The sequence below is a fragment of the Magallana gigas genome, chromosome 1 (genome assembly GCF_963853765.1).
Source record: "Magallana gigas chromosome 1, xbMagGiga1.1, whole genome shotgun sequence".
Lineage (NCBI taxonomy): Eukaryota > Metazoa > Mollusca > Bivalvia > Ostreida > Ostreidae > Magallana > Magallana gigas.
In genome coordinates, this window is record NC_088853.1 from 66,447,201 (window position 1) to 66,460,364 (window position 13,164).

At 31.5% G+C, this 13,164-nt stretch overlaps 1 protein-coding gene across 1 annotated transcript; it reads left to right on the forward strand.

The window, feature by feature from the left end:
- The first annotated feature begins 1,280 nt into the window (after positions 1-1,280).
- On the forward strand, positions 1,281-8,663 carry LOC105344880 (neural cell adhesion molecule 2). Its single transcript, XM_066087569.1, has 9 exons — positions 1,281-1,359; positions 2,683-2,724; positions 3,331-3,485; positions 4,601-4,739; positions 5,302-5,450; positions 6,927-7,074; positions 7,214-7,332; positions 7,722-7,881; positions 8,647-8,663. The coding sequence occupies exons 1-9, from the start codon at positions 1,332-1,334 to the stop codon at positions 8,661-8,663; spliced, it is 957 nt and encodes a 318-aa protein (XP_065943641.1). The 5' UTR covers positions 1,281-1,331.
- Positions 8,664-13,164: the final 4,501 nt, after the last annotated feature.

Sequence of the window (13,164 nt, forward strand, 5' to 3'; positions counted from 1 at the left end):
TCAATTGTTTATGAAAAGAACAGCGCAAACTATAAGAAAAAGTTTTTTTTTGATCATTTCGAAGTTGATTTATGAAAGCAAAAAAAAAAATATTAGAGATTTTTATACATATTTTGAAATAAAATACTTCAAAAACTAAGCATAGGGACGGTTTTAATATCATCTTTCGATTAGGGTGCTGATGCGGATCGGAATGTAAATGATTTTTTCACTTGCTTAAACTCTGTTAAATAATCTAAGAAGATGTTTACAAATATCTTGAGCTAATCACAACTCACAACAGAACTTTGTCATCCCCTAACAAAATGCAAGCTAAATTATGTTTAAAATGTGTTTTTCAGCATGTCAAATAATAGCAAGGAGGCCCACGACATGCAATATAAAAATGTGTATTGATGACGTTGAACAGCAATATGTTGCGTCATAAGCGATTTTTCACTGAGGTTAAGAAATTGTAACGTATAGTACTAGGGGCTCGATGTTCGTAACAATCACCTTTTTCGGAGCGCAATATACATGTATATGCGCAAAGCAAATTAGATCCGTCGTCCTAAGAATGACAGCATTATGGTCTTTAACTAGATGCTGTTAGTTTCTATTATGTGTCAATAGACGCCGCTTTTTTAATTATTTGTTACATGAACACTATATTGTCATTTCGGCCACACCTAACCCCTAACCTTAGAGTCATAAAACTTACAATTTGGACAGAAGGTTTTAATAGTCCATTAAAAATGTAGTTAGTTTCAATTCAGTTTCAGTAGAGGTAATTATGAGGACAATGTTTAAACGTTTTATATGTAAGCACTCTTCACATCATATAGCAGATAAAACAGGTTGATTGTCTTTACAAAACTTCTGAATTTTTATTACAATCAGGCTCCCAAACACAAGGATTGAATGTAAAAGTTAGGTTTGAAATTTAAAAAAATCTCAAAACTTTGTTTTAATCAAAGTAAAAAAGAATCAAATAGATAGACAGTTTCAACACATATGTTTCCCCTTTCATATAAAAGTCGTGTGGTCATATGAGAATCATATGTATGTGGAATCATATTCGTATCATATGTGACAGATCATGTGAAAAACAAATTAAAACTCGTATATGTATATGGATCAAATCCACAAAATTAAGAAAGTTGACAGTACATTTGTGTAATAGTGGTTATATTTAAAATCAAACGTTGCGTGATACGAGGTGGCCAAAGGGTCCGTCGTTTTTCTTTTATCAATCTATATTCTACAGAACTCGGTCAGTGTAACACTCTTATCACCACTCAATGACATGTCGAGAACAGGTGCTTGTGTGTTTGTAAGAGAATATGTAAATAATGCAACCCGGATTTATAATTGTATTTGGTACGTACATAATGTAAATGATTGGTTTTATGATTACAATTGTGTTTTACGGTAAAATGATACACTCTGCTAGTTTGATAATCAAGAGTATAAGTTGTGTATGTTGTTGTAATGACAATCTACATGGTGGTATTTTAGATTGAATATTGTTAAAATTGGGTGAATATTTGTCATTTCAAGTAAAAATGGATTCAGGATAAATAATGTAATAGGTACATGTAATTTATTTTATCTGAGACATTTCCAGTTAGGCAATTTAAAAGTATTTTTATTACTAATTGCAGTCGGTTTGCATATTATTTAAGATGGTATATTTAAATAAAGAACCATGAGATAATACTTTTTTGTGTAGTTATGTATTGATATGTATCACTGAAAACAGCGATATGAAAGCAAAATGTATTAATAACAAAACATACATCACCCAAAAAACTAGCAAAAATGTTTACAAATTGTAAATACAAAAAAGATATAAATCTTTATTTTTCTGATATGGTATTACATTTATAACTCAGTCCTTGATTTGTCAACAATTCTTAAGTAATACAGTCATTTCATGCATATCTTTTACAATATTATGTTATGCTATGGTATGCGATTTCAATGATATGCTATGAGATTTGTATGCTATGCTATGAGATTTGTAGGCTATGCTATGAGAAATTGGAATGAAGGGCTTAATGATATGATATGCTATGCTATGCTATGGTATGCTATGAGATTTGAACAAAAACGGCTCCAAACACAAAATAGTTCCACACATTTCGAAGTAAAATAATAAGAAGCCAAAGTTTACCACAAATCTATTATGTGAACATTTATTTTTTTAAATAAAAACTTTTAAAACCCAGTTAAAATAGTGTTGTATGCTATGCTATGGTATGCTATGATATGATATGACGAATGTGATTCTATGAGATTGTATGCTATGGTATGAGATTCCAATGCTATGCTATGAGATTTCAATGCTATGCTATTAGATTTCAATGTTATGCTATGGTGTATGTTGTAAAAGATATGCTTGAACCGACTGTACTAGCATAACTTGTCTTATCAAATTTACTGTTTTGATCTTATTTTCATAAAACTGTATATTTTTTATGGATGTCTTTATGTTAATGCTTAATGTATTTGTATTAATACTGGATGTTAAGATAATGTCATACTGATAGTAAAAATTGCAAAAAAAAAATATGTTAACCATTCATGGATGCTATTTTAGTCTTTATCAAAAAAATTATAGCAGTTTTTGAGGAACAGTTGTTATTAGTTTGTTATTTCATGAAAATATATATGCTTATCAACTATAAATTTTCTTTTTAGGTTTCTATTTCTCTTTGAAATACTCATTTAACGATGCTCAAGGTGAGATTGAAATAAAATTATAAATTATAACTAAAAAGACAAAAAGAATCATACAACGCTTTCTATCTGGGAGTTGCAATTTTTGGGAGGGGGTTTATATAGGCTTTGTCTGTTATCTATTTATTAATTAATAAGTTTTTCTTAAATGTGAATAACCCATTAAAAGTTTAACAATGCTGAAGTGACCACTACCATTACCACTACCATATTTTGGCGTGGTAAAAGTCAAGTCTTTCTGGTTTTATCGGATTTTATCACCTCATAATACTCAAAGAATAATTTCTTAATACTGAAATGATGTAAACTAGCACAGCAGCATTTCTGGTGATAACTGAACATGCAATGTATCCAAAAAGTAGATCTAGAAATCATATATGAAGCTAGAAAGGTATATCATAGTTTAAATTTTCTAAACAGTGTTTATTCTCATTGTATCATATATGAATTTAGTTATTTGTCTATCTATTCCTTACCACATATGTGATAGCTTAACCTGTATTACCATTAAAAATGACATGTATACCATGCAATGATGATAACTACATATAACGAATACCGTCCATGATTTAAGAACAACCCGTATAGTCTATGATTTTATTTTCAAAGTTACACAAACAAATCCAATACAGGCACTGGACAATCATCTAAAGCCAACTGTTTCCATACCGGATGTTCTTTTACTGAAATCTGGAGATGACGTCAGTATTCCTTGTAACACAACCAGTACAGAACAGATTACTATAACCTGGAACTACGAAGCCGTAGGTTCTACTATATATAGTCATATCAAGCATAATACAAATACAATGTAACTATAAATTGACATTTCAAAATTACAGGTTTAATTCATATGAATATACACAATATAAAAAAGAAACATGGAGCCAAGATAATAAATTATAAGAGATATATTTAAAAAAAATAATCAAATGGGTACTGTGTAATTTCAATACGATTTACATGCTTGTTTTTGGGAGTTGATTTTAATCAACTCTCCTATGCAGTTACTCTGGCAAACCGAAAGTGAAACAGTGTTTGTGCCAAAGAACAAATCAGCATTGCTGCCAACATATAGTTCTAATCGATATGCTCGATAGTGAATTCTAAAGACTTGTTTCAAGGAAACTTATCCATATATACCTTGTAAATTATCAGATTTTAAATGGTACGAACAATTTAAATATTAATTGTACTCGGACATTGTATGTATTCCTACGCCAGAGTTCAATATAGTCTTGTTCAACCAGACGCTCGACTGTCTACGTAAATCTCCGACAAGCACAGAGTCTCTCTCGCTTGTCGGATATTAACGGAGATAGCCGAACGTCAATCTAGATGAACGAGACTAAAATTCAATATTGCATGAACCCATGCAATTTCTCAGAACTTACTGATACGTAGTTTGATGGAATTAATTGCTTGAATATTATGCAATAAGATTCATATGGGATTTTCAGGAGAGTCCTGTCGGAGAATTTATATAATAAAAATATGCGTAATTCAAATAATATATGGAAATACTTACCATGCCAAAAAAATACAAAAAAAAAAACAAAAACATATCGTTTATTTACCAAAAAAATCGATAAAATCAACTCCCGTCAGTACTTCAGTACTTTGATTTCTTTTCTTTTTTGGGGGCGGGGTAGCATTATGTATGTTGCAGTTTTAATTCTGATAACAGTAGAAAAATATGTCAACAATATGTGCACTCTTAAAAAATATACATACAGTTTATAAATAAGTAGAATTTTTTAAATATAACTTGTAAACCAAATTATATGGTATATGCCTGGTTGCCTTATGTACACTTGTTCTTTATAGAAAGTCACGTGTAATTGTTTATTGTATTAAGCAAATGTTGCATCTGTTCCAGGGATCATTTCCTAGCAATGTACAGCAGGTTGGCACAAACCTTGTGATTACAAGAGCGGATTTATCAGATTCTGGAATATATCTATGTCATGTGAATACAAGTCGTCATGTCTCCTACAAACTTTTACTGATTACTGTTGGTAAGAACACGCACGGAGTTTTCATTATGCTTTTCCTTTAAGTATCTATGGAACCTAATAGAGGTATGAAGAAAAATATTGTGGAATCATTTTTATTCGTGGGGCTCTATGTTCGTGGGTAGCAAATTATTCCGAGTTTTCGGAAACGTGATTTCGTCAGTAGCAAGTTTTATTTTGTAAAACGAAAAACATTAATAAACAAATGCATGTATACGTTCGTGGGGCTGTAAATTCGTGTGCCAGAAAGGCCAGAAGTAAATGTCTCCCTTGAACATTCATGATTCAAACGTATACTGATACATGGATGGTATTTATACTATGACTTAATAATTTAATGGCTATACTAATGTTGTTTGCATATATGAATGCTTAAAATTTCTGTTATAATAGATATAAGTGTGTTAGTTCCATAATGCAGTTGCAATTTAAACACAAATACCAAAAAGAAAATTTAAATCGAAAATTGCTTTCAATGTTTCAGTTTGCAAAAATATAACACACTTCAACGATTATAGGGAATCAGGATTGGTTTCTGAGTATTTTGTACATTTGTTTTTTAAAGATGGGCCGAATATTTCTACCAACACTCATTTTATTCCACCACAAGCCTCCATTTTGGATCACAGTACAGTGATATTTGGAAACAACGTCACAATTGATTGTCACGTGACTGGAATTCCTCCTCCTGACATCATATGGCTTCTTAATGACGTTAGACGTTTTCTAATATATATATATATATATATATATATATATATATATATATATATATATATATATATATATATATATATATATATATATATATATATATATATATTTATATATATGCATATACTATGAATAGCTTTAAGGATGTAATGTGAAATTGTTTTCTTTTATAACACGATTAAAACATCTTAAATTAATAAAATAAAATGTTTGCATACATGTTTATAAAATAGGCTTTTGATAACAAATATTATTTTACTAAAGGACTATGTGCGGTATGGTCAAATATCTGCCCCCGATTTCAACCAATTTTTAAATAGTATCGTATAAAAATGAAATCTTCACAAATCATTGTAAAGAGGATGCCTTAACTTTACTCTTGATTTTAGTCATCATTGCTCACTCGCTGTTTATCTATGACGTCACTTAAATGACCTAGTTCCCGCAAAGGACTATGTGCGGTATGGCCAAATATCTGCCCCCAATTTTAACCAATTTTTAAATAGTGTCCAATAAAAATCAAATCTTCATAAATCATTGTACAGTGGATGCCTATAACTAAAATCATGATTTTAGTCATCATTGCTCATTCGCTATTTATCTATGACGTCAACTAAATGACCTAATTCCCACAAATTTGTAAACAATTGAAAATATTTCCAATTTTGCTATATATTTTGCATTCGGAAGTATAGAGCGCAGGTCTGCTCAAGTAAGATTTTAACATATGTTTTTTTTTTCTGATAAATATACACATTATACTAAAAATGGTACTTGAGCAAGCCTGCGCTCGATGTTTCCCAGTCAAAAAACCATCGGAAAACACCCATATTTTGCTACAAAACATCAATATATCAAAATTAGGCAATCTTCATGACGTCATTTCTACATTATGACGTCACTGTGGTGATAATCTTTTGCACCCATATTTTAAATATGATTCTAACTATCTTCCACCTTATTTTTAAAGCTCTTTATAAAACTTAAATTTTTGGGGCAAAAAATGCATAAAACCGCACATAGTCCTTTGCAAACAAATGAAGATTTTCTCATTTTTGCTCTAAATTTTGCATTCGGAAGTATAGAGCGCAGGTCTGCTCAAGTGCGATTTTAACACATGTTTTTCTTCAGATAGTTATACATATTATACTAAAAAATGGAACTTGAGCAAGCCTGCGCTCGATGTTTCCCAGTCAAAAAACCGTCGGAAAACACCCATATTTTGCTACAAAACATCAATTTATCAAAATAGTGCAATATTCATGACGTCATTTCTACATTATGACGTCACTGTGGTAATAACCGTTTACACCTTAATTTCCAAAATGATTTTAACTTTCTTTCACCTTATTTTAAAGCTATTTCTAAAACTTTGATTTTGGGGGGCAAAGATTGAATAAAACCGCACTTAGTCCTTTGTATTAAATTTCAGATTCAAAATTTAAAAAGTTAAAAATATTTTGTTAAACATTGTAGAGGCTGATACAAAATAACAATATTGTTCAAAAAGGAAATCGGTTGCATTTATATGAAACATCTTTAAAAGAAGAAGGTGTGTTCACATGTATAGCAAAAAATAGGGCGGGAGAAGACAGTGCCCACACAAATGTGTATGTTGTAGGGGGTAAGTTTTTTTATTCAACAAATGAAAATTTGATTTGATTTATCATCATAAAAAATTTAAAAATGTGTCAGTATTTATGACGCTTTGCAAATTTAGTTTTAAACCATACCTGTTTTGCACATGGTTGTATTGTTAATAGTGATGCCCGTTATCGACTTCTTGTCGGACTCCGTCTATGCATTAACGGGCTCCTCAGTCAGTTTTCGCTGCCATGCTTCCGGAATCCCTGAACCAAACATATTTTGGTATTTCGTATCGGTAAGATTCAGTTTCCAAATCACATAATCGTAATTGAATTAACTTCAAAACAAAATTTAAAGTGGCTTGAATTGCCCATATTGTTTTAGGAACACACATTGGTATAACTTGTCCAAAAAATTATTATAAGACATAAAATATAAAATATCAACAACAAATATTAGCAATTAAACTACTGTGTTTTTCTACATTCGTTGAATAGCAAATGTTCATGGATTTCGTTGTTAGGTTGATCCACTAGATTAAATGTTTCTTGAAGTGTAGTTTACATTTTGTTTAGGCATAGGCCACTAAATAACACACCCTAGGCCTAGAAACTGTGATTTTCATTTAAATCCAGGAAAAATTGATATCCTAGAATATTTGTGAAACCACAATATCTATCATAGGTGAGTGGTGAGGTAGGTTTTCCTGAATCTAACTACCACATCAGTCCTGACCACACCCTGCTGACTATACACAGCGCCCGCAAGTCTGGAACAGTCTGGTGTATCGCCAGGAACAGCTATGGGGTGACCAATGCCAAAGTCTACCTCTGGATCCGCCTACGTATGTTTGTAGAATTAGTTGCTTTTTCATTTGTACAAATGTCATAGATAAAAATGATCAATTTTTGTATAGATAAATTGAAGTGGTTTTATTACAAAAACGGTTCTAAATTCCACTTACTTGATTTGCTTTTTGATAAATATATATATGTAGGTCGAAATATTCAAAATCTACATTCTAAAAAGAACTGAATTTTTTTTAAACAATCAAACAAGATAAAAATAGAACTAGTTTCCTTGGTTAAAAATTAACATCTGATGGAAATTGATAATGCTTAGAGTCGTATTTGCGAAATTTAGTAGGGTATACTGCAATAGGTGTAATCTAGAATTTAAATAAACAGAATTGCTCTACATTTACTTATCTTATGTATCTCAATTGTTTAGGTTACTTTAACATATAAAAAGACGTCAATTCTTTTTAAAAATAGTTTAGATATCGTTTTCATTGTCACCAACATTGAATTATTCACGATTATTTCATTAATTTCGAGAAAAAAAAAGTTAGTAAAATTGAATGAAATCTGTTTTATCAGTAATTTATCAGTTCTTAAGAAAAGGTTTTAGTGTCATTTGATTTTTCCTATATTCCGTGCAGACTTTATATTTTTATCATGCAATTCGTTTGGTTAAAAACACCATTTTATCGTAGTGGAGCTTGATATGTAGTGAAAAGCAAATCTTTATTGTAATATGGTTAAATATACAGTTAAAGCGTCTCTGTGCTTACGTTTCATCTGATTATTATTTTGTTTTGTCTTTTCAGCTGATTTGATTGGATGAAGGAAAAAGATTATGGTCGCATGCAATTAATAAAATTAATATGATTTATATTTTTTAATTCTTCAAAAAAGTACATTTATTTTTTTTAAAGCAGGTATAGGTTAAGAACAATGTAAATTGTGAAATTTATACCTTTACCACCCGGGGCATAATAAACGGGGCCATATTTACAAAAAGACCCCATTCTCAAATCTTCTTCACTACTCCCACACATATTGGAAAACAACTAAATCTATGGTTATACATGTATGTCCATAAATTTTAAGGAGGCCGACTTTAGTTTGCATTGCGCATGTTTTTGCACATTCTAATATAATACAGTTGTTTTATACTTCTTATAAATTTTTTTCGATATCATTTATAAAATTGAACACAATAAACAAAATACAGATAAAAATATTTAGATTTTTAAAGGAAATTTTTATTTTTTTACACGATTTTTACGTTGTGCGGTAGGGGAGCATTGCCATTGCGCTTTTATAACGTTATGATAAAATGAAGCATTGTAGGAGTACGTTATAAGAAATAACATAAAAGAAAAAGTAAAAATTGTACGCTGTTGAAATTTTAAATACAGAATGATGCTATCCTCGAGGATATTTTCCTCATTTTTGGAATGAGTCCATTATACCAATCATCATTCGTGATGATCCAAATATATAGCAAAATTTGGTGCATTTTAATATTTTGAGATGGCCCCCACTAAAAACCAGACGGTAGAATTTTGTGTTTTTTACATATAAGGTAGGAAAAGCTATTACTAATCATATATAACAATTTGAGAAAAAAAGCTATTGTAGTATTTTTTCAAACTGCTTTTATGTGCGGAAAATGACAGTTTCCTATGCATTCCTATAGTAAATGTACCTCTATTTTGAGATGGTCCCTTAAAAGAACCAGACGGTCGATTCATATAAGCTAGAGTTGGTTTAAATTACATATGGTTAAAAAATAAAGAGTTTTGCTATTGTAGTTTTTCCGCAAAAAAACACAAATCGGCCTCCTTAAATTGCAAAATTCATGGCTACTGGCTCCAGGGCAGGGCAAAAGAACCAACGTGCTATAAAGGACTATGTGCGGTATGGTCAACTATCTGCCCCCAAGTTTAACCAATTTTTAAATAGTACCGTATGAGTATCAAATCCTCATAAATCATTGTACAGAGGGTGCCCTTCACTTTAATTTCATCATTATTGCTTATTCATTATTAATCTGCTGTTTATCTCTGACGTCACCTAAATGACCCAATTCCCGAAATTTTGCAAACAAATGAAAATATTGTTATTTTTTCTCAATATTTTCCATTAAAAAAAATAGAGCGCATGCCTGCTCAAGTACGATTTTAACATATGTTTTTGTTCATATAAGTATACACATCTTACTAGAAAATGGTACTTGAGCAAGCCTGCGCTCGATGTTTCCCACTCGAAAAACCATCGGAAAACACCCATATTTTGCTGCAGAACATCAATTTATCAAAATAAGACAATCTTCATGACGTCATTTCTACATTATGACATCACTGTGGTGATTACCGTTTACATAACTATTTTTAATATGATTTCAACAATCTTCCACCTTATTTTGAAAGCTTTTCATAAAACTTAATTTTGGGGCAAAAAATGCATAATACCGCACATAGTCCTTTATAAAGGTTTAGAATAAATTCTGTGCTTTCACAGTCGTTGGAGGTAAACGAAATGCATAGGTATCATGTCCATAATGCAATTTTCTCATCTTTAATTTTGAATTTAACTTCCAATGGGACGGGGATGTAGACTTTTTCTTGGACAAATCTTGCCATATAGTGTTCATGTTTATTTGTCCCCTACCGGTTTCACCGGAGGGGACTATAGCTTTCCTCTGCGTCCGTCAGTCCGTCCGTCCGTCCGTCTGTCTGTCCGTTCGTCTGTCTGTCCCACTTCAGTTTTCCGTTGTTTTTTTTCTGCATGTGTTTGACGAATGATGTGAAACTTGCTGAGCAGCTTCAAAATATCAAACAGCAGACCAAGTTTATACTTTTGTAGCGTCTAGTCAACACAATTTCCAGAAATTTAATTTTTTTCACTCCAAATTTTTTAATGATCGGGTTCGTTATCGGGCTCGGTGTGTACTAAATGAACGAGGACATTATGTGGTCAGTAAAATAATAAATGATATCGTGCATTATTTGTATTATTACATTTATCATTTCTGATAACAAACAAATAAGTTCTGTCAAATGGTGTCAAGTTTTGTGTAAATTTTAACGGCAGGGTATTATTACAATCGGGTTCGTTATCGGGTTTGGGCTGTTGGATGATAGACTAGACCTGTGTGTTTGCTTTGCTTCAAATATGTACTTTTTTAAATGGATTTTTGAGATTGTTTGCTGTTTATTATTATCATTTTTCATAATTTACTTTACAATTATTACATTTATGATAGGGGATATTTAATATACAGGGTCTCAAACTTTTGCCATTCTCAATCAAAGGGGTTACCGGTAGGGGACGTGTATTGCTTATGCAATACACTCAGAATGCTTGTTATTTTAGTCACTTGGGTAATCTATTGCTGTTGGTCGTGTGACGTCTGTTAATTATTAGACATTTTTGAATGAACTTATAATTTTCAAAGTAGATTGCTACTTTGCCATATAAAATTAAATATATACATGACTGTATAGGCTCTATTTTAGAAAATCTACTTTAACTTTCTCTGCATGCTTAAAGCAATACCATGTATGCGTTTGTATGTACATTATAAATGGAACCTGAATGTTATAGAGGGTGACCATCAAAAGCCTATGGGTTAATTGAATAACCTATCCATAACGTGACCGCGTAAAGAAATGGAAAATCTGTTGCATCTGCTAAATCATTGTAAAGGGTTAATTTTCAAAAATTTTATTGAATGTGGATCAAAGTGTCATATTAAACGAAATCAGACACTACATCTAATTAACACTAATAATAATAATTCACTCCCTGAAAATAAATTACAATTTCAACATAAGACATAATAAATTTAAGATATTTGGTATAGAATGATTAAGAACACAGCCATTGTGTCGTTTTATCATTGTTGAATTTTACAGTTAAGGTTCTTTGGTGTACGTATACTACTGTATACAGGAAACTATTTGCCCCGAGTAACTGTCGCCTTTTTCCCGTCTTCAATTCGAAAGTTATGTTGAAAGAAAGATAATCTGAGACATTAGAATTTGCCCAGTCTTTAATTAGCCCGCTAGCAACGAGGGCAAAAGGGGCGAAAATAAAACGAGGGCGAATATTTCCCGGTATACAGTATGTCCTTTCTTGACTGGTTCTCTTTCTCTATACGAGAGAGACAGGTGGTTATCGCCATCGAAGCCAGGGATTCCTGCTTTGATTGACGCCCCCTCTATTTGTTCTGCTTTATACACAGTAAGGGAAATAATCTAGTAATTACGCGATCTAATTAGTCTGTACCACCATACTCGGTCGATTTATGATTCCCGTGTTGATTAAAAATGTCAGTCTTAATAAACAAAACCATTTTACACCGTTGTTTCAGGGGTTTTCTCTAATTAATGACTAATTTTAAATAAAAGGGAACAAAGTGAACGTCCCAAAAATAAAATAGCATTATGTGTGAAAATGTAGATAATTTTGCGCGTATGAAATGTTTAATGCTCCCTTGAAACATTAATCTGAAGAAAAAAATATTTGTATTGTATGTGGAAATAAAAGTTATCGTGTTAGATTGATTAAATCTAAAGCAAATACTGATATTGGTTTAAAAGAACTTTTTAAAAAGTATGGTGGTATTTGTGTTGCAAGCGGAATACTTTGCAGGAATTGTTTTCACAAATTAATAAACTTTGACAAAAAGAGTCGGAAAACTATGAATCTGTCTATACTAGAGGGAAGAGGGTCGCTTCTTCTCCGGCCGATGAACAAAGGAAAGCGATCGAATTGTATTTGTTGATATTGTATTGAAATATTTGGACATACATGAATTCTCTACATTTTCTTTTTTGCATTCTAATAGTTGATGTTGCCGTAAGTTCTACTAATTTTGCATCAGGAATGAGATATCTTTTTGAAAGTTTTGAAAATTGTGGTCGGAAATCGTGCCCCCTATTCACAACACAATGAGCCTTGTCAACTAAAATGTGTGTAATGGCCTTGTATTTCTGTTTGAGAATTTTACAGATTATTTCATCCATCATACATTCCGGGTGCCCGATGATGTAATCAGCATTTTTATACAAAAATCTTTTCACCTGTCGATTTCAGCATCACAATTCAATTCTAAAAAAAATCGTTTAAGTTTGGGGTATTGAAGAGCCTGAGAGAGAGAGAGAGAGAGAGAGAGAGAGAGAGAGAGAGAGAGAGAGAGAGAGAGAGAGAGAGAGAGAGAGAGAGAGAGAGTTTTAATAAATTTAAAGCTCAACAAATTAGAGATATTTTTCAGTAACGTAATGGCTTAAAATCGGTTAAAGACAGGATCATGATTGGTATTGGTGATTTTTTTT